At 42.5% G+C, this 21,845-nt stretch overlaps 1 protein-coding gene across 2 annotated transcripts; it reads left to right on the forward strand.

The window, feature by feature from the left end:
- Positions 1 to 14,279: 14,279 nt before the first annotated feature.
- LOC117776678 (kelch-like protein 38) lies at positions 14,280 to 18,357 on the forward strand. 2 transcript variants are annotated; one of them, XM_034610820.1, is made up of 5 exons: positions 14,280 to 14,809; positions 15,514 to 16,734; positions 16,867 to 17,008; positions 17,123 to 17,228; positions 17,428 to 17,717. In XM_034610820.1, the coding sequence occupies exons 2-5, from the start codon at positions 15,515 to 15,517 to the stop codon at positions 17,715 to 17,717; spliced, it is 1,758 nt and encodes a 585-aa protein (XP_034466711.1). In that variant the 5' UTR covers positions 14,280 to 14,809; position 15,514. The 2 variants fall into 2 exon arrangements, with proteins under 2 accessions (XP_034466711.1, XP_034466712.1); XM_034610821.1 differs by lacking the exon at positions 14,280 to 14,809 and having other exon boundaries at positions 15,515 to 16,734; positions 17,428 to 18,357.
- Positions 18,358 to 21,845: the final 3,488 nt, after the last annotated feature.

Genomic DNA, 21,845 nt, shown 5'->3' on the forward strand with positions numbered 1-21,845 from the left:
ACCTACAAAAGGCATTTCCATTTTTGAATGGTAAACAAGATACAACCACAATCTGAGAACGCTGGTCATAAAAGTTGTATTTTTGAACTTCATAGAAAACCAGGCTACTGATCTTTTCTTCTATTTAAAGATGATACAGTATTTAATGCAGCCGGTCAAATGGAGCAACTCTTCTTTTATATGTGGGGGCATTTTAGGCTTTTTAATACAGAGCAGAGAAGAAAAATAACAAGAAATGGAAATGACACATGTGTAAAAGGTCCCTGGCTGGATGCTAAGCATGACGGCCATAATGGATAATGTTAAGTAAGTTAAGTTTTTATATAAATGTATTAGAGTTAGATTTTCAATCCTTCTTTGAAATGTAGAGGAAAAGAAGCAGGAAATAGTATTCAAAAGTATAAGCAACTCGAAAAGAGCTGTGACTGAATGTAGTTTTTAACTCTTCCCTATTGTATGGGTCTAGAGCATCTAGAGCAGGATCATCCATCAATCAATGAACAAATCAGAATTTGATTTTGTTTTCTTTCCATTCATTCAAACACAGCCCCCTGAGCTACAGGGGCGGATCCAGGGTTAAGGTCGGGGGCACTGGCCCCAGCCGAAATCTGATTGGCCCCTGAAGTGCTTTTGTCCTGTCAATATAAAGTAAACCAGCCACTTGCCAACAATGCAAACAATAAATAAGACAATTTGTTGAGATTTCTTAGCTTCTAAGTTCTTTTTAAGTTCACAATGAGCTTGAACAAGGAACAGTTTTCAAAATAGATACATTGATGTGTAGCTTAACTCAAAGCTACAGAGCTAACAGTAAACAAGGAATGAATTAAATGTGCACCTTACCGAATCAGGAATTGTGCATGGATGTTGGAAGTGTAAATGGCCCCTCTGTGTAAATTGTGGCTCCATTATGACCAGAGAAATCCTAGATCTGCCACTGCCAAGCTAACATCTAACAGCTGTACCTTTATTCACTTTTTTTTTCCATTTATGTCACAACCAAAATGCTCAGATACTTCTACGATTATTTGGTGTAAGGGGACATTCGAAGGGATGATTACAGATAAATTTTCTATTTTGAACAAAAATTGACAGCCTCAGAATGTACAACCATTTGTGGAGCACATGAGGCTTTAAAGGGGCCCTGTTCAGTTAGTAAAAAAAAAATCTGTCTCCCAGAACATTGAAGTGAATTGAAAAGAATTCAGAGAGACTATAGAGAAGGGAAAGACAAAGGCAGCAGTGACAGATGAATAGTGTCCGTTGAAGAAAGAGCAGAGAAGTAGAGGCAAGAACAGTCCAAGAGAAAAAGAGGGCGGATTAGAAAAACGCTAATACAGAGGCAGAGAAAGACCGAACTGATGATAGCAGAGAAAATTGGAGTTTAGAGCCTCGAGCTGAGACACTGGGAGACGGGATGTGGAGCTGACCCCGTTCCCAACTCCTCTTGGCGTGGCCTCATCGATGTGACACGCATTACCATCTCAGCTCTTGTCTCTGGCCCCGCCGTCCCTTCCCGCCACTGTTGTCTCTCCAGCGCCAGTCATGATCGCAGCCTCCCTCGAACACGCAGAGCCAACACAACGGGACGCTCTCCCTGTCATCCCCCGACCCACTGTCACAAAGATAAATAAGAGAGAAGAAGTCAGTACGAATTTTCCAACAGTCATTCTCCGCCGGCGGATTTTTCCACACAGTTTCCCCGCTCCTCTGTGAGGCTGTGGGTTTATCTGGCTATTCGAGGTCGGGTAGAGTTTTTACAGGTCTGGTACCCGGCGGCAGAACAATAGTTAGGGGAAAAAAAAGTATTATAACGGTGACACAAATCATTTAGTTTGCAGAGAGTGTGAATGCATGGAACAGGTGTCAGATCCCATTCTGCTGAAGAGACCAGGGCTAGAGAGGAGACACAGAGAGAGTACGTTATGAGGAGATTTAAACCATACAAATGTCTGAAAAGCCCCAAAGTTTTGTTGTTGTTAATTTGGGTTGGGTACAGGCTGTACGGACACACCATTAAACTCAACATGTAAGAGCCAAATTACGTCTCCACTTCACTGCAATTTCAACCATCGCTCTATGGGAGAGGATTTTTTGTCTCTCCTGCCACTTTGTTGGAGGGAAAATGGGACGTGTGTTTGTTAACAAGAGTTTGTAATTTCTACGCACCAAGTATCTTGTCTGTGTTTGACAACCAAAAGCAGGAACACAGTTATGCTCACAGTCGGAGGGGAAGCAGACAGAGAAAGTGAAGGCTTACAATTTTGAATTTGTGAGGCTGACAGATGGAGATCGTGAGAAAATTACTGGGAGAGAAATTGACGCAGGAAAATATAGACTCTGTGGTAAAAGAACACTTACGTTTCCCTTTGAGCGTCTCAGGAAGTTAGTGCCACTGCAACAGTGACCAGACTGACTCTACCCTGTTAGTTGAATTCAAATGTCTGCCTGTATAATTATGGCTGTTTGCATAACATTGACCTTCACCAGCTCCTCTGCCAAAGAGGTTATGTTTTTGTTTGTTTGTTTGTTAGTTTGTCTGTTAGATAGAACGATTACGCAAAAACTACATGAGAGATTTCCACCAAACTTTGTGGAAGAATGTGTAAGAATGTGTAAGAAGCCATTCGATTTTGATGCGGCTCCGAATAAATCTGCAGATCCTTGTTTCTTTATCATTATGAGATTGGGTGTTTTGCAACATTTTCATTAATTTCTCTTACAATAATTCATGGAACTTGATGAAAACAATCTGACATGTTAAGGGAACTAATATTATGTGTGGTTTTCAATGTGGTTTCATAAGGGGACTGTTGGGCCTTGGCAGAGGTATGCACTCTACTGAGGGACACTCTTTAAAATAGTGTTATTGTTTTAATCTTGCTTGTTTTAACAATTTCGAAGAAATCTGGCAGCTGCTGACAACTTTTAAGATGGAATGTTTTCCTGCATGCAACTTAATTGGTGCATGATGCAATATTCGGAGATATTAAATATGACAACTTTGTCTATTCCAGTTGTTTTTGTTATCTGGATCTAGTGAATTAAAAGAACAATGGGACATGTTAAGGGAACTAATAATTATGAGTGTGCAATTTGGTGCAGATCCAAATAAAAATCTGGATCCAGGGAATTTAAGTGTGGTTTCAGAAGGGGACTGTTGTGCCTTGGTGGACGTATATACTCTCATGAGTGCTATTCTAGTTCTCTCAGGGATTAATAGTATCTCTGTAAAGTTTAATTTAAACCTAACTATCTGAAAATTTTATATTATCTAAATCTGAGGGAATATAGTTGTTGAAGACTTTAACACAGTTTACAGGATCTCACTTTTTTACAAAACAAAATCTTCAGCATTTTAAGCAGTCGTCCCTAAAAAATATATATATATATATTCCGAAACTGCTTTATGCTATTGTCCTGTCTGCTATTGACTGCTGAAAGAAGGTATTATGTGCACCAGAGTTCACACAAAGTTTGAGTGAGAGATTATGGAGGAGCCTGAAATGCCGGAGTGCACAAGGTTATGAGTTAATTCCGCGACAGCAGTGTGCTCAATGAGTCTTGTTGATGGCGTGCAAGTAAGCAAACAATGTGACGCATGTGTGCATGTGCAATAAGGCAGAACAACTGAGCCACAGCATGTGCACATGTATGTATATGCTTATTCCCTGCTACGTGGCTTCTCACAGACTCAACCTTCGGCATTACAGCAAGGTAGCGTCTACAATATTTAATGCTGAATAGTTTAGTTGCCAATTTGTGGCCACAGCCCTAGAATGAAATAATGTTTGGTTCTGATAAAACATCAGATTGCAAATGTGATGAACACCCTGCAGCACACTGCATGTAAACACAGTGAGATCTGTCTTGGATCGACACTGGATTTACTTTATGTTAATGGCAGAGATCTTTGACACCAGAGCACTAATAACACACAGAGGTGTTGCACCATCGCTGGGAGAGAAACCCCAGGGCAGGCTTATGCCCTGGATTTATATGAGGATCTCCAGCGGGGTGCAGTGGATGATTGGCATCGCCCCCTTCAGGCCCTTTCATCCTGACCCGGCAGCACCGTGCACGTGGTGGAACGGTAGCCAGTGCTGTTGCCCCGACAACTGATCGCAGGATTACAGGTTGGCAAAAAGAGGGGGAGGGAGAGAGTGAAAGGGAGAAGGAAGGAAGGAGGGAGGGAAGGAGTAAGTGTTTGGATCAGTGGTCTTCAATCCGGGTGCTGCTTGGTTTTTCATTTTAGGCAGTTAATGAAGGAGCGTCTGAGAGGGGACGCAAGGTGAACGCTATTAACTGAGTGGTTGGAGAGAAAACCATCAGTGCTCAGTGGACTGTGAGCTGAAATTGGAAACCGCTGGTTTGAACTGTGGATGTTTTCTTAATGAGAATGCATGTAGCTTTATTCTGTGTATTCTCTTATTGCTATACACCATATTGTGCCATGAAGAAAAAGCTGAAGCACAAATAGTCAGTCTGGTCAACTAACGCCACAAACTGTTCACTGGTTTCTTCCTTCCCTGTTCAGAGTCGTCAGATCAGGTTGTTTATGGCTCAGTTGTGCTTCTTCTTATGTAATTGTGATCTTTTGTGATCTTTCCCTCAATAACAAGTGAGAGCATGCTGTATACCCCAATGCTAACTTTTCTTTATTGTTTTAATGCCATTTCATAATGACATCATCCTTTATATACCATAGGATGACAAATATGGCAGTTGCTCATCAGTGTTGGTGTGAATTTAACTTGGGAGGTTATCTGTCTTCATTGTCTTCTCTAACTATGATATGTGCTGCAATGCTTTGGTTTCTCATATTACACTCATATTCAGCCACAAAACCTAACAGAGGCAGTGAGACTCCTTCCCAGAGCAAATTGTATGACAAAAAAAACCCTGTCTTGATGATGCAAACAGCTATTGAGCTACCTTTATTACAATTGCTTTTGTTTGATGTTCTGATTGGCTTATTTCGTATCTGGTAGCTGTCCTTAGACGCCCTCTGACTGAGGGTTTGCCATATAGCGAAATCACAGTCTGGACCTGTACAGTTCACAATATAGGTGTCAAAGAAAATGAATTGCTCCAGAAGACTGGTCTGCCTTCCTACATAACCTCCCCCTGATATCCAGTTAAGGAGCCTCTTCTCGTCTCTGTTTGACTCCATGTAGACCACACCATCAGACTACGGGCTGCGGTAGACTTGAATGTAATGTCTTCAAGAGAGAGAGAGAATACTCGCTACTGCTGCTGCATATTAAAAAAAGCCGAGCTATTCCCTGCAAGTGAGACATGTCTTTATTCATCATCAGGGGCTCCGTAGAGACACAAATGGCTTTAGGCTGGCAGCAGCGTGGTGGGAGCGTGAGCTGCTATCTGACTGACTGATCGTTTTTAATAATCCTCACCCCCAGTGCACCCATTCGTCCATATTTAACCAGGGAGATGTTGAGAGTGGACCAGTATTTCTCTGTTTTTTCTATTAACCTAAAACAAGGACAAGTGTGTCATTATTTGTGGAAACAAGGGGGAGGCGATGCTCTGTCACAGCCTAAATAACCTTTCATGGACCACACGTTGTGTTGAATATGGTCATTACAGTTATTATGACTACCTGAAGTTTCTGCTTACCGTCGACTCTATTGTCAGGTCTGTAAAGCTCCTTTAAAAGTTTGTATGTGACATAGGTACGTGATATATTCCCACTGATGCTCACTCCGACCCCCCCAGGCATCTGAGAAATGTGCTTTATTTCTGTAGAAAACATGAATTCGATGTATTCGATCGATTACTCTCTTTTTGGTCTCCACAATAGACTGTGTGTATAGATGGATGACTATAGGCTCCACCTCCTCCCACTATCCAGAAAAATGAACAAACGCAGCCATCTTACGACAAAGATGATCATTTGGAGTGCAGCAGCAATCTGGGGATGGAGCTGCAGTGGCGATGTCCTGACGATACATGCACTCGACCAATCCCTCAATCACAATAAAAAATTCCGTCTCAGCTGTCAGGCAGGCCTTACCGGAAACATTTGCACTTGGTTATACATCAATTGATAAGAACTACCTAAAATGCCAGAAACCATCTAAAAATGTATTAGACTTCTTAGTTTTGTCCGTGCCCCATGCTAACACGGAGGGTTAATGACAGCAGGATGAATGCCCCCCCCCCCCCCCAGGCATTTGAGAAGTTTGCTCTATTCTATGTAGAAAAGATTTACTCCATCTCTGCTCCAACACTGACAAACCTCACTCGTGTTCAGATTCAGTTACATGCATGCGCACATCTTATTGAAATGGTAAACTGCATGGAAATCTCCCTGAGAACTGGATGTATACATCATTTAAAAAAAAACAAGGTTAGCTCAAATCTACATATAATTATTGATAGCTCTGATTGCTTTGGTTCTGTATCTGGGTATGTTGTCTCTTTATGTTATCATCATTATCTCCGACCATTCGCAGACTTAAAGACTTTTTCATGAAGGGATGGATGCTGACATGTTTAGATCTTAATGTTGGCCCGACTCTCCCAGTTGGTAAATGTCAGCATTCCCTGACCTCTCTTCACTAACCACATAATGTCTGCAAAAATTTGGATATATTTTTTTAAGTTTTCACGTTTTAGTTTCGTTTTTTTTATGCTTTGTTGTTTTATTCAGAAAGTGTCACTAAGATCGACATCTCTTTTACAGAGTTTTACCCCTGTCATGGTTCCTTCATCTCTGAAAATTGTAAAAAAAATCAAATCAATTCTCTCAGGTCATGATGCTTATAAATGAATCCACACCTTTGTGGCAACCTACTGAGATTATTCAAACTCTTTTTACTAACATTCAGTTTGTCTGTCTTTAATAAATTATCTGTTGTCAGACTTCCAACAAAGACCAAATGCTCAGTTTTAGCCTCATTACAACGGGTCAGGTATGTATTTAAATAATACAAATCTTATTTTTAAAATTTTAATTTTTAAAGATTTTAAAGATTACAGCTCCAGAGAAGAGCTGTAATCCTTTAAAATCAACCTCATGATGGTTTCAGACATGCACCGAAGTCCAGCCATCCAGCCATTCTCCTGAAAGTATCCAGAGTCAGTTGCTCTGGATCATTTTTAGAGTTTTTCCTGCCTGCCCCTTTGTAATATGTACAGACAATGTCCAAGTGAACCCATATGAGAATAGGCAGAAAAAGGTCTGAAGAATTCACAGTGAGCAAGTAGTGCTGTTGTTTTCTTTTCTAACACATGAAGGATGCAACACTGGGAAAAAAAGATGTGACATGAGAGGAGACAGACCCATTGGTCCACATTCACATACATGATCAATAAACAAAGACTCCTACTGTCCCTAAGTGATGAAATTATTGTACATTGCTTTATTGGTCATACACCATACAGAGGGCAAAATCATTGTAGAAATCTGAGGATTATCATACTTCTGGTAACACTGGTATCCAGTTCAGCATGAGAGGATAAAGAAATATACTCGTGCCGCTCAGAGTGTGTATCATGATCTCTTGTCTCGTAAACACAATAAAAAACACTCATGGCACGTAACCATTCAGTAACAGAGAAAACGTGCAAATAGCACCTTTAAACCTTTTGTGAGCTATAAAACAAACTTACATATAAGTTTGTTTTAGTATCATAAATGATTTTACTACATAAAGTTATTTAAGTCTTGTGTAATAATGAAAGGTGTTATAATATTTTCAGTATTTGCCCTCAGTAAACCATCGACAAAGAACTGGGACATTACATAAGAGTTTAACGAAGGAATCTCGAGTCGTAAACCTCTTATCTGTTGATGCTAAACAACACCATTCAACAATGTTCCCTCTGTTTGAAATGCACTTGAAAAATCTTGTTCGGGTTTAATAGGCTGAGAGGAATTCAACAGCTATGCAAACATGCTAGTTACGTAAAACATGTTAGTTACATAAACCATATCTCTGTCAACAAAAGGCCTCTTTCCCACAGTGGGGTCAAAGTCAGAGCAAACTCAACATGTTGATGGAGAGGAATAAAAGCAAATGGGTTATTTACTGTCATTCAGCTCAGCAGCAGGGATTATGTTTCTTTTCAGTATAGTTGGATAAATAGCAATTATATGGAGGCTACTGTGACTGTTTATCAGCCCTCAGTTATACATTTAGAGGTAAGGAGGACAAAGGCCAGAGTGCAGCTGGGACAAATCTGCAGATGTAGGTTTACTGATACAGTTCACTGAGCCGACTACAGGAAAAAAATCCGCCTGCTCTTTATTCTAACAAATACTCGCTGTGCCGTTATCACAGTGTTTGGGTTCTGAACTTGAGCCAGCACATTAGCTGTAACAACACGCAGCCATTCCAGGAAAGAGATACAAGTGTCCAAAAGCACAAAACTAAATAGTGCTTTCACTGGAATGTTTGCTCCACATCGTCTCATAATATCTGTGTTTGGAAGATGAGCCTCGGAAGAGAAGCCCCACACAGACAACCAACAGATCTGCTTTAAGAAAACACCACCATCGTACACAAGGTCAGAGCAGTCAACATCACCGATCTGCTTTATCTGCCACCAAAGTACCTGCCCGTTAAAGTGGCCGGTATTTAGAAATGCGAGGGAGGGCAGTGGGGGGGGGGGGGGGGGGGGGGGGGGGGGGGGGGGGGGGGAATGCATGGGGAGTGAGAGAGAAATGAGGGAGTTGGAGAGATGTGCAACAGGTTTCCAGGAAGAGACAGGGAGGCTTAGAAGAAGAAGGGGCGGCCAGGAGTGCAAGGACAGTAATGTGGTGTACACAAAGACGCAAGATAGATGATATGAGGAGGACGAGGAGGAAGAGCTCGAGGAGGATGATCAGCGATGGTAAAGCTAAAATAAGAGCTTGATGTCATTGCGTTTTCTATCAACAAAAATGAGGGTCTACATCTGTTCCTAATATTACTGAGGCTTGATTCTTTCTGCAGTGGCTGTGACTCGTGTTCCGACACAGCCATTTGCTGCGTGGCTCCCCCCTTTCTCTTTCCCCATTTCACGCTACTGTCCTGTCAATAATGACTAAATGCCCTTGAGGAAAGCCCTTAACGATCATTGGTCTGTATCTTTAAAGCGACAAAAATGTACATAGCAGCATCAGAGTTCATTTGGAGTTGTGTTTGCCCACTTTCATATTCACACAAATTTTTGTTCTTTTTTTTTCTCTACACCATAGCCTGTATAGAGAGGGAAGGCTCGTCTCCACTTCCTCCCACTATCCAGAAATGGAGCCAAAGTATTCTGGATACAAACGTTGCCATCTTGCGCCAAAAACGTCATTTGGAGGCAGAGTGTGTGCAGTAAAGTGATCAAGGGATGGAGCCTCTGTAGAGAGGTCCCCACAATACATGTGCTCGACCAATCATGAGTGAGTATCAGCTGTCAATCATGATGTTTTACACTATTTTTTTAGCATCAAATACCTAATGGAAACCAACCTTGTCGGAAAAATCTAGAACATACATCAGTGTGATAAGAACTTACTAAAATGACAGAAACCATCTTTGAGAAAAATGTACTTGATCTTTACTCTGACTTTATAGTTTGATCCATGTCTCATCTGCTAATACTGAGGCTGGGCTTAATGAACCTATACTGCAGCCAGCCACCAGGGAGCGATCAAGATATTTTGGCATGACTTTTAGGGAGCCTGCCATGTTGTTGATCTTTTTACACGGTCTATGGCCTCCACCAGCTCTACATGCTCCAGTGTGTTCACCAGCTGACACTTGGCAAATCCCATACTGTGGGACTATAGAGCTTGTTTGCTGAAAAAAAAGCTGCAGATTCAACTCGAACCAAATATCATAAGAAGCCAAGAACGAGTTTTGAGGAAAATACCTCAAACAGTGATGACAAGGAATACTTCTTTCGACTGAAGATTGTTACCACTCGTCTCGAGATGGCTGTTATTTAGTGGTGTACTCGACAGATTAACTGAAAAATATTATGTTTATCTGTTTGTGAATCTGCAGCCCACACAGATAAATAAAAAAATTGTCTGCGTGATAAGATCCTCAATCAAACTCCAATTGGGATGTTATACTGTTTTAATTGTGCTCTGTTTCCGGGCTGTGTCATGTTCCTCTGAATGATTCCGCTTTGTCGTCACGGACTCACTGAACCTTGCTGCACCTTAAAACCACTCATTTGCAAACCTGACATTTCCACCAGACTGTCCCTGCATCCACCTCTCGCTCTGAATCCGTTTGTTTCTCTGTCTGTCTGTCTGTCTGTCTGTCTGTCGTCCCGAATGCAGAGGGAGAAGACAGTCGTGGAGGCCTTCAAAGACATTTGAGTAATCTCGCCTCCAGAAAACCTGCAAAAGACTTTTTTTGTCTCCCTCCCATCTCCATGTTCTTATATCTACCTGTAGTGCTTCTCTCTCTCTCTCTCTCTCTCTCTCTCTCTCTCTCTCTCTCTCTCTCTCTCTCTCTCTCTCTCACTCACTGTCTGTCTGTCTCTTCATTGCCTCTGCCTCTGTGTTTCTGCTGTCTTTCATGCTCTCTCTCTCTCTCTACATTTCTCCCTTTCGCTCCCTCGCTCCCTTTACTCTCTTTCCTCACATGCCCTCTCTCCTCTGTACCTCAAGTACACCTGGCTGGCTGCTGAGGGCTGACACTTTAAAGACATTGGCTTCAGCCTTTGCCGCCAGTGGAATATCAATCTGACTGTACACACACACACACACACACACACACACACACACACACACACACACACACACACACACACACACACACACACACACACACACACACACACACACTCATCCCTCCCTCCCACACATGTGGCAACATATAGCACACGAGACGGCACACACATGTCCACAAACACCTCCTTGCCTGGACACACCACCCACTAACCCACACAGAGCAGCTGAGTCTGTTAGAGCAGACATAAAGGCAGGCTGCACTCTCCAGGTTGCACAGTGGCGATGACTGAACGACCAGCGCACCAACCAAGAGGAACCTTGGGAGAGCTACAGCCGAGGGCACAATGAGTAAACACAAAGCGTTTCCCACTCCACCTCAGCATTTCTGTTGCTCCAAAGCACCATTATTCTTTCCATATAACTTGTCCTGCACGTGTTGGTTACATCAGAAGAATTTTAAGCAGCTAACCGTAAGCCCTTTAAGACCTCATCCCTGCTTGTACATGTGTGTATGTACAGAAACGCACATTCACACACTTACCTTCCCACCACAAACCGCCCTACCCCACCCTCTCTCTGTGTCTCTGTAGGCTGCTCCTCGAACCACCCTCCCTACCCTGTGCTCTTTGTTGGTTCACGCATGCATGTCTCTCCATCAAAGCTAGATTACCGCTCTCAGCGTTGCCTAGCGTGGATCTCTCCGCGCCTGGGAGTAATGCCTCGTGGCAAATTCACTCGAGAGATTTTCACATGATTTGCACTGTCCGATTCGATTGTTTGGTTCTATCTGTGTCGGAGTAAATGGCCATTTGAAACTTCACACCATGAGTGCATGTTTGCAGCGGTGGAAAGCAGTTTGCAGATATCTGGGGGGGGATTAATAGCTTCATTTTCTTTCTTTGTGTCATGCCGGCCTAAAAATAGGAAGACAAATCCCATCACAGCAGTTTATGCTCTTCTTATGTTTACTCACTGACTGTGAATTTAGCCCTGATAGCTTCTTGGGAGTCACAAGGGACGGAGACGGTGTTTTACCATTCTGAAATGTGCATAACGTTGGCCTGACACCTAGTGGATACAGAAAAGTTGGTGTGAAATAAAAAAAGAATGAATTTCTCTTCTCCCTGAAGAAGCTGAGAGTTCTCTTGTTTGCACTTTAAGTACAAGCCTATGTTTGAATAGCAATTGGGATGTAAATGCTCAGTTAAATTGATCCCAATCAGACAGGAAATCTATCCACATTAGATAGCATTCAATGATCCTCAGTCATCGTGGTCGGCTGTGGCTCGGATGGTAGAGCGGGAGGGGTCGTGTCAGCGGTTCAATCCCAGGCTCCTCCATTCCCCATGCTGAGGTGTCCTTGGTAGACTGGATTCTGAACGACCAAATTACCCACTGTGAGTGTGTGATGTCTGATAGATAAAGTGCTGCACATAGATGCACTGTATGAATGTGTGTGTGAATGGGTGAATGGCTAAACTGCACTCTTCCATCAACTATGAAAAACCCTTCATACCAAGTGTGAGTTTTATCACAGAACACCAAGAAATAGACTTTGGGAAGAAACTTACAATGGAGGAAGAGAAACAAGTGTCATACTTAGTCAAACATTTAACACGGTTGGTTTTCATGTGGTTGTGGAACATTGTGAAGTGCACCATCGTTTTTAAAGACATAATTAGAATCCACAAAACCTTTTTTAGTAGTAGAAGGCGACAGACCATATTTGATACAAAGCGTCTCATTCGGTTGAAATCAAAAATAATAACAAAGTTGTACAGATTGAAAATTTGGCTTGCAACCAATATAAATGAGTGTTCCCCTGTCCCTTGTTTTTACCCAATGGTCTCTAATTTAAAATGTATGTGAAATCATCCGTGTGTGTGTGTGTGTGTGTGTGTGTGTGTGTGTGTGTGTGTGTGTGTGTGTGTGTGTGTGTGTGTGTGTGTGTGTGTGTGTGTGTGTGTGTGGTTGATGAGATATAGTGAAGTCCATGAAGTCAAGCACAAAACAGAAAATACTCAATTTGAACTCCCTGCAGATGTTGGTGCAGTGAGTTGACCAAGGAGAGTTGATTGCCCTCCACACACATGCACTTACACACGCACACACGCACACACACACACACACACACACACACACACAGTCCTAATCAGTAAGATCTAAATCCCCTAGGTATGGGCTCTATTAGACCGTGTGCTGGTGAGAAGATAATCATTTAGAGATATGGAGACACAGCGGTGGGTGGTGGATGACTACAGTTATGCTGCTGCATGAAAATGCTCTGTTGCAAACCACATGTCGAAGCCTTAACTTTTAATACGTTGCTGCCTCAGGGCTGACATTAATGAGTCGTTTTTGTCAAGGTGAAGTAGTGGAGATAACACACACTGTGCTAAACTTTAAAGGATGCAATCACAGCTTTAAATATGAGAGCAGGGGTTATAAAATGACGCTGCCGTCTTCTTGGGCGACCGAGATGACTTTTTTGCCCTTGTCGATGCAGATTAATGACAACATTTTAATGTCAGTTCCATGCAGAAAGGACAGATATTCATTATCGACATTTTGTTGTATGATGCAGGCAGCCTTCTTCTGCAAGTAAAGATAACAACTTGTTATATTAGAACTTAGCTGCCCAGTTTAATTAATATTTTTACTTTGACCAAACTCTAAAAATATATTTTGGCATAAAAAAGAAACTTATTTCTCATAATTACCAAAGTGAGTTTGTACTGACTCAACCACTAGATGGTGCTGCTTTGTTACACGCTGCTTATGATTGGAACATGTGGTGTCACACATGTGAATAATGTGACCCTCAGTTTACATTGTCACACGAACATTTCTGCCTTGACGTACAGCAGCCTGTGTTTGCATGTCTTTTAACAATATCAGCCACTTCTACGCTCATGTCTTCTTCAGTGTAGCCCACAAACAACAGTATGAGACGTAAACATGAGTAGTTTATGGTCTAATCTGCTGATTTTGTTGTGCAATACACATTGAGCTGCACTCTAGTGGTCACGGTAGCCCAAGGAGCTATTTGAGTCTGATTTACAGAGCTCTGTAAACAAGCCTGAGTACAAGGAAAACATGTCATATCACTATCTGTGACGACTGCGAATGCATTCAAGTTTTTTTGTTTTTTTACGTACCCACATTTAAGAAAAAGCCTCACAAGCTTTGATGCTGCTCCAGCTTTCAGGAAACAAACGTTTTGCCACTTTGTGGGATGTGCTCAGTGAAAGCTGGTGCTACATAAGCTTTATCTGCCTTACAAAACAAAGATTGGTAATGCAAGCATCTGTTGCGGATGTACACTAAAACTGAGATATTTCTTTATGCTTAAAGGATGAGTACCATGTATAAAAGAAACAAAACGATGTAGAGGATAAAAGGCTTCTTATTTTTCCTCTCATAGCCCGAGCCTCTTGGTAAATTGGAAACCAGTTCAGTGAACGTCTGCCTTGTTTGTAATATGAATAGTTGTGGTCACTATGTTTTAAATGTGGTTCCTCTTTATCCTTGTACGTGGACCGCTTCATATCCGTGTTTGTTTTGCTTCTACAGTAACCTGATCCTGTTTTTGTAGTCCTCTGTCCCAGTTAGCCGAGAGACTGCAGCCAACAAAGTGAGTGTTATCAAGTATCAGAACCCTTTTCACTGCAACAATCATGTGCCAGACACGGATAGAGATGATGGAGTGAGCAGGAATGCAAGCTTTGAAGAAAAAAGGAGAGGGAAAAATAAACAGTTAGAATATAATTATGGAGGAAGCATGGGAAAATAGATGGAGATTGAGCGATGGAGCCAGACAGATACTGAGAAAGCCCTCCGACATGTCACATGCGAGTGCGGCGGTGTTGCCAAAGGGAGGCTCTATTTTTAGGGGGAGGAATGTACACAGAGGCCTCGTGGAAAGAGGACATAACAACAAACAGTACGCAACACGCTCCTACAAAGGGACGGCCCCCCTGAGGAACATACAGCCACACAGCATCAGCGCGAGAGAAAAGAGGAAGAAAGTACAGGAAAATGTCGACACGCATCTTCTGCTGAGATCTTGCTTTGGATACAGAGTGAGGCCCCAGAACACATAGACAGAGAAGAGAGGAGGAACAGGTAAGACATTTATTCTGGTGAGGCTTCATTCAACTAAAGAGAAAGCTGTTGTATTCCGATGTTGGCATGACTTTGAAAACGCCATATGGCAAATAAGTTGACGTTTTTTTATCCTTATGTTACATGCTTAGGTCAGCTGAAGTCGATATTTGATGTTGATCATTTTACATATTTTGCTCTCATATCTACTGCTACAGTCCCTTTCGTCAAGGTTGGATTCAAAATTAAAATCTAAATAAGCTTTTTGAGGCTCCTCGTAAAACCTTGCCAAACAACAGAAGTACCACTGCTCCCATGACAATGACACTTATCAGGAGTAGTTGTGCAGGGGTTGGTGCAGTAATCTGCTGAGACACTGCCAATAATTTGGCAGGTTTATTGTCGGCCCTGTTCAGACATGTCTGAGTGCAGCACTGCTGAATGGGCTTGTTTGCCAAAAGGTTATGATACAGTTAATGTTACAGTTATGAGATGAAGGTTGCAGATTACTTGCACATATGCTAACCTAGATATTTTAAAGGTTTACTACAAATATTTTCAGGCCAAATCTGTAATTTCAGACACAAGGCCTTACTGAATTTAATATCCCTTGACTTGTCTAAATATACCAGATAGTAACCCTCTAATCCACGTGAATGATTCACAAAACAACAACGACTGAATAGCAGCTGGTTTGACAATAACAGCGTGGCCTCTCTCCTCAGCATGGACCGAGCGGCAGATGAAGTGTTCCACTACAAAGACAAAGAGCAGTCCTCCAACCTGCTCCTGCAGCTCAACAGGCTGAGGCAGGACAGAATCCTGACAGACGTGTTACTGTGCTCAGAAAACACGGAGATCCCGTGCCACCGCAATGTCCTGGTCTCCAGCAGCCCGTACTTCAGAGCCATGTTCTGCCACAACTTCATGGAGAGGCAGCAGACCAAGATCGACTTAAAGGGGATCGACTCGACCATCCTCAGTAGTGTCATTGACTATGTTTACACCGGACTCATTACCATCAGCATGGATACTGTGCTGCCTCTGATGCAGGCAGCATCCATGTTGCAATACGGCCGCATCTTTGAGGCCTGTTCCAGTTTCCTTCAGGAGCAGCTGAGCCCAGATAACTGTTTGAGCATGGTAAGACTCTCTGAGATCCTGAATTGCAACACTTTGAGAGCGAAGGCCAAGGAGATAGCGATGAAGAGCTTCTCCGACGTGTCAGCGTCTGAGGATCTGTGTGAGCTCTCCTTACCAGAGCTCATGGGTTACCTGGAGGATGACAGCCTTTGTGCAGAGGAGGAGCAGGTCTTCGAGACACTTGTTGCTTGGATCCACCATGATCCTTATTCTAGAAGAGGTGCCATTAGTGACCTTTTCAGGAAAGTTCGCCTTCGACACATCCACCCCACATACCTCTTCCAGTTCATTGCCAATGACCCTCTGATCCAGTCCTCCACCCTCTGCACGGAGCTCATTGAATCTGTCCGACGACTAATGTTTGCTGTCAACACAAAATGCATCGGAGACACAGAGGTGAACTTCAAACCTCTTTGGGTGGCACCAAGGCGCTACACCTCCAATGACATGCTGGTGGTTGTAGGAGGGAGAAAGAACAACGAGCAGACGTCGAGGGAGGCCCTCGTCTTCGATGAGGAGAGCCAGAAGTGGCAGTGCCTTACCAAGCTGCCCATTCGCCTGTACAAGGCCTCGTATGTTGCCCTCCACAGCGTCATGTACGTTATCGGAGGCCTGACCACAAACACAAAGTACGGCCAGGTCAGCCCGACGGTCTACACACTCTCCCTCAAGACCAACCAGTGGCGAACCGCAGAGCCCATGCTGGAGCCACGCTTTGCCCACCGGAGTGTCTCTTACCTGCACTTCATCTTCGTCCTGGGCGGCCTTGGGCCTGACAGGCGGGTGACAGACAGCGTGGAGAGGTGAGATGGACCATAATTATCCTTAATCAAGAAAAACTGTTGATAGTAGTCCTGACTGTGTGCAACAACATATGCTGTATAATGTGGTTATAAAATTAGATGAATTATAACACATCTCAAATATACCATCAGGTACAACAGCATGTTCAACCAATGGGAGACTGTGGCCCCCATGCCTGAGGCCGTGCTGCACCCAGCCGTGGCTGCTACCAACCAGAGGATCTATATGTTTGGAGGAGAGGACGCCATGCAGAGCCCGGTCAGAATAATACAAGTAAGACATTATGATCTCCACTAAATGCTTCACCGATTCCTCCATCTATCCAGACTCATTCATTCATTGCCTCAATTTCCCCCCTGCCCCCCCCCCCCCCTTCCCCCCCTGAAGGTGTATCACATTGCCAGGAACATGTGGTCCAAGATGGAGAACAGGACGGTGAAGAATGTGTCTGCTCCAGCTGTCATTATGGACGATAAGATCTACATCATTGGAGGTAGTTACACTGATTAAGACGTGAAACCTTGAGGCACAACATGGAATCAATTCGGCGAATAAATGCAGAAACAAATGTATGAAACGAATCGTGTTGTGTTTGCCGCAGCTCAGCAGTATTGATTTTTGCCCCCGGTGAATCAGATTGTAGAAGAGCCACACGTGTTGCCCCTCTCATGTCAATATCCCCCCTGTCACAGGATACACCAGGAGAATGATTGCATACGACACAAAGGCCAACCGGTTCATCAAGTGTGCCAACCTGAAGGAGAGGAGGATGCACCACTCTGCAACCGTGCTCAATAACAGACTCTACATCACAGGTGGACGCTACATCAACGGCCATGACATCATAGAGGACTCGGACAACGTCGAGTGCTACGACCCGAAGACAGACACTTGGACATCTAAGGGGACTCTGCCGTATAAAGTGTTTGACCACGGCTCCCTGACTCTTACAAGTGTCTCACAGACATGGGCAAAATCCTAGCTGGTGTTTGATTTTTTACTTTGAGACCTAATTCTAATTTCAATTATATTAATTTGAAAAAAAATAGAAATGTGATATGTTTTATACATAAAGTAAGTGTGCTTCATTTTTTTAAACGTTCATGCATATGACATATTGTTTTTATAAACTCTCTGACATTTTTATAGCTGAAAATGTATTTCTCTATGTTTTTATTGAATATCTAAACCAATTCTGCTGCGCAGCCTCTTAACCTGTCTGACTTCATAAAGAGGGAACAAGCTATTTTCAGTCTGCTCTGAATCTACATCCTGAGATATCACTTGACACATGCTTACATCAGTATGGACAGTTTGGTGTGAGTCAAAGCTCTGCTCAGCTGTTAGGTTTGAACCTGCTGACTTTGGATCACTGTCTGTTTCTTCTGTGTAAAATAATGATTTAAAAAATAATAATTTATTGCAAAGACAACCAAATATTTCATGCACTGGTGAAATAGGCAAAGGGTAAATAAAGGCTTTAGGCATTGAGACAACTATTTTGGATGTTCTTAGTTTGTGCAGTTTTTCCATTGATTTGGACCAATAGAGGTCATATGAATCATTTTCTGTATCTTTACTGTTTGTGGAAAGAATAAGTAACTTTGTTAATGAACCTGTGGCTGAATTTGATAGGAAACTAATAGATTGTTTTGTACAGTTTTTTTCTGACAATAAAAATCTCACTCTTTACATGAGGCCTCTCTCCATCACTCTCTATCTGGACTGTAAGTCTTCACGGATCATCTGACTGTGAATGCCATCTGAGCAGCACATGTGTGCCGCACATCTCATCATGTGTCTGTTTGAACCCACTCGCACTTGTGTCCTTCACATGCCCAGGCAGGTTCCTGGCAACAACACACATGACACTACAGAAGATAATTTGGAAAAGATGAGAAGCCCTAAATTTGATCCTGCAGGAACATTTTTGAAATGATTTTGGTCTGCCTGTTGCAGGTGAAATTAAAGCCAGCGCTGCCCTGAGAGCTCTCCACGTGTTACCCTGAGTATTTATGGTTGTGCTCATACAGAGAGCACGTGGAGATACAAAGGAAAATGGTGGACAGAGTCTGTAAGGACGCCCAAATCAGAAATAGTTGAGGGTTTAGTGAGCAGGACAGGATATCACTGGTGATTTATTATCTCTGCCAAAGAGTTTATGTTTTTTTCTCTGTTTGTTTGTCTATCTGTTAGCAGGATTAAAAACTACTGGATAGATTACAACAAAACTTTGAGGAAGGATGCGGTGTGGGTCAGAAAAGACACCATTACATTTTAGGGTGGATCCGTATCAAGGGACAGATCCAGGATTTTTTTTTTCACTTTCTTTAATGAAAACATTTTCTTGATACCTCGGAGAATAATTCATGGATTTCGATGAAAAAGAATCAAGCATGTTTCGGGGACTGATATTTACGAGTGTATGCAATTTAATGCAGATCCAATTAAACATATGTATCTAGTGAATTTAGATGTGTTTTCATAAGGGGACTGTTGGACGTTGGCGGAGGTATGCACTCTACTAACTGCAGTTAGTAGATTGTATAATAGTGTTCTTCGGAGCAGAAATAGGACTTTTGGGATTGCTTCAAAGATGACACACAATGTTGATAAGAAGAGATGCTGATCTCTGTAAACTATTACGTAACCTCTTTTGAAATGGTGCCTTAAAGTAAATATCAACCACAGCTAAACTGATTAGAAACCAACGTCAGCAGTTTCATGTGGGGTAAACATAATGTGCCAAGGAGGTCTTACACAGGATTCTATATGTGCTTTTCTTTGAAACCAGAAATCACCGGGTCAGATGCTTCAGTCACCCGCTGCCAGCGAATGGAGACCAGGAGACAGTGGGTGGAGTATGAGAGGAAAAGGTTGGAGGGGGTCTGGAAAAACTACAGTGTTTAGGTGATCTGATGTTATTTTGAGAAACAAACAAGAGGGCAAATGTTGCACCAGAGGCATGTGGCCCAGTTGGTTGCTGTGCAAGCTGGAAGATGTGAGAGAGGACCAGAGAGAGAGAGAGAGAGAGAGAGAGAGAGAGAGAGAGAGAGAGAGAACGAGAGAAACTGATGAGAAGTGTTTCACAAGAGAGAACCTGAGAGAGTAATGACACTCACCCAGAAGAAACCGCAACAGGTGTGTGTGTCTGTGTGTAAGTGTGAGAACATGTGCGTGTGTGCGTGTTTGTCATGAGGGGTTTTTGGAGGGTCGAGTTGGACTGACCAGCTGTCACGTCCGGTCACAACATCACAACAAAAACAAGGATGAACGACTAAGAAGAAAGGCAGAGACAGATTATTCACTACTGACCTTTTAACTGAATTGATGCCTTATGCTTCCACTTGTCCCAAAAAAATATTGAGATACATATGGGAGAGATTTATACTTAAAAAATATAGATATATACATATAGAGATGAATAAATATATATACATTGTACTGTATATTGATATTGATATTGATTTATATCATCCCCATTGGGACAAGAGAGACTACACTGCTACATTGTAGTGCTTTGAGCTAAATGCTAAAGCTAACATACGCATAATGGCAATGCTAACATGCTGATGTGCAGCAGGTATAAGGTGAACCATTTAAGTGTATCACTGAAATCATTGGAATACATCTGCTTGGGAACATGAATAACTTCACAGAATGTCCAGCATTCCATTAAATAGATATTAAATAGATATTTCGACTGATACATAAACATTAACGTGCTGGTAGTGCTAGGTATAAAGTCAGAGAATCGCTAACATCAATAGGACTTTCTGGGGACCATGACTGTTAAATGGATGCAATTTACACGGCTAAAAACTGTGACTTTTTCCTTTTATGTGAGTGTTGGAGATGTTTAAACAATTCTATGTCCGTACAAGTTGGACAAAATCACAGAGCACATGGTTTGTGACTCAGAGAATAAACTAAACCTTACCCCTATGAGCCTTAGCTCATAGCTTCCTTCTCAAACCTTCTGACCAACTGACCAAACACTTGCAGGGACTTTCCAAGTCATCTTGTAGTTTGGCCTGCTCTCGAAATAGATTTAGTTAGACATTAGGGACTCACAACACTGCACACATCACTTTATAGGCCAACCTGCTGCTCACATAATAATACATTTCAGTCTTCAGGTTCCCCTTTTTATACACACAACATGTGGTTCATACATGTGGGAAACGTTTTCAGTGTGGGCCACTTCTGCATTGGCAGCTATTGTAAATCATGATCAATATGCCCAGTCAGAATACATCTGCACTAAGTGATTTCATGTCTCGTCTGACGTCTTCTTGACAGATTTTAACATGCAGGATATCTGCAGAGCTGTCTGGCCTTTAGCACATATCAGGGTGCTATATGAAAACCTCAGACCTAAAGCCACACACATGCACCTGTTGCAAAACCTTTAGCAACACAAGCGATGTAATGAACAATGCATTTACTCTTTAATGAAAACTGAGATTGACATAACACATTTTCTGCGTGAGAACAATATACTTACTCATTCTTGGTAAATGTCGCAAAAAGGGAAAGTGTATGAATTGAGGAACAGAGGAAAAGGCATCAGTAGAGCCTTTGTCAACAATATGCTATTTTTGAGTAGTTTGTAGCCATCGGTGATGAGTGTGCTGCACCAAAACCACATCGGCCACATCAGCAACCCTGATCATGCTTCTCTCACAGGATGTCGTAGGAACGAGATGAGCTTACACACAGAGGCTCTGGTATCTAGAACAAGTGCACACTCGTTTCACACCGTGTGCCTGCGGCTGACATGTTCTGCTCTTTGCATAGGGTGTCAGGAATTATGAAGACCCTGAAACCCCCCCCCCCCCTCTCTGCCTCACTTAGCAAACACTCAGTCACTCACATGGATGCAGATACAGATACACAATCATGTGTACTTGCTGCAGTGGCATTTTTTTTTGACAACAAATACACAAACAAAGCATTTCTCACGCTGCAGGATTTCAAGGAAGTGACCTTCAGCCCTTTACACATCAGTGATCAGGCCGGGGTTTTTGTTTGCGTGATAACAGCACTTCCTCATCGATCTCTTAGTTGTCATTCTTATTGTATGCTAATGACAAAACAAATACACAAC

Source organism: Hippoglossus hippoglossus, chromosome 16, assembly GCF_009819705.1.
Source record: "Hippoglossus hippoglossus isolate fHipHip1 chromosome 16, fHipHip1.pri, whole genome shotgun sequence".
Lineage (NCBI taxonomy): Eukaryota > Metazoa > Chordata > Actinopteri > Pleuronectiformes > Pleuronectidae > Hippoglossus > Hippoglossus hippoglossus.

What these genes read in the sequence shown, in the direction of transcription:
- LOC117776678 (XM_034610820.1), top strand. Translation starts at nt 15,515, where the DNA reads ATGGACCGAGCGGCAGATGAAGTGTTCCACTACAAAGACAAAGAGCAG. An exon ending in GCCCGGTCAGAATAATACAA is followed by an intron (nt 17,009 to 17,122) that starts GTAAGACATTAT and finishes CCCCCCCTGAAG; the next exon opens with GTGTATCACATTGCCAGGAA. An exon ending in TAAGATCTACATCATTGGAG is followed by an intron (nt 17,229 to 17,427) that starts GTAGTTACACTG and finishes CCCCTGTCACAG; the next exon opens with GATACACCAGGAGAATGATT.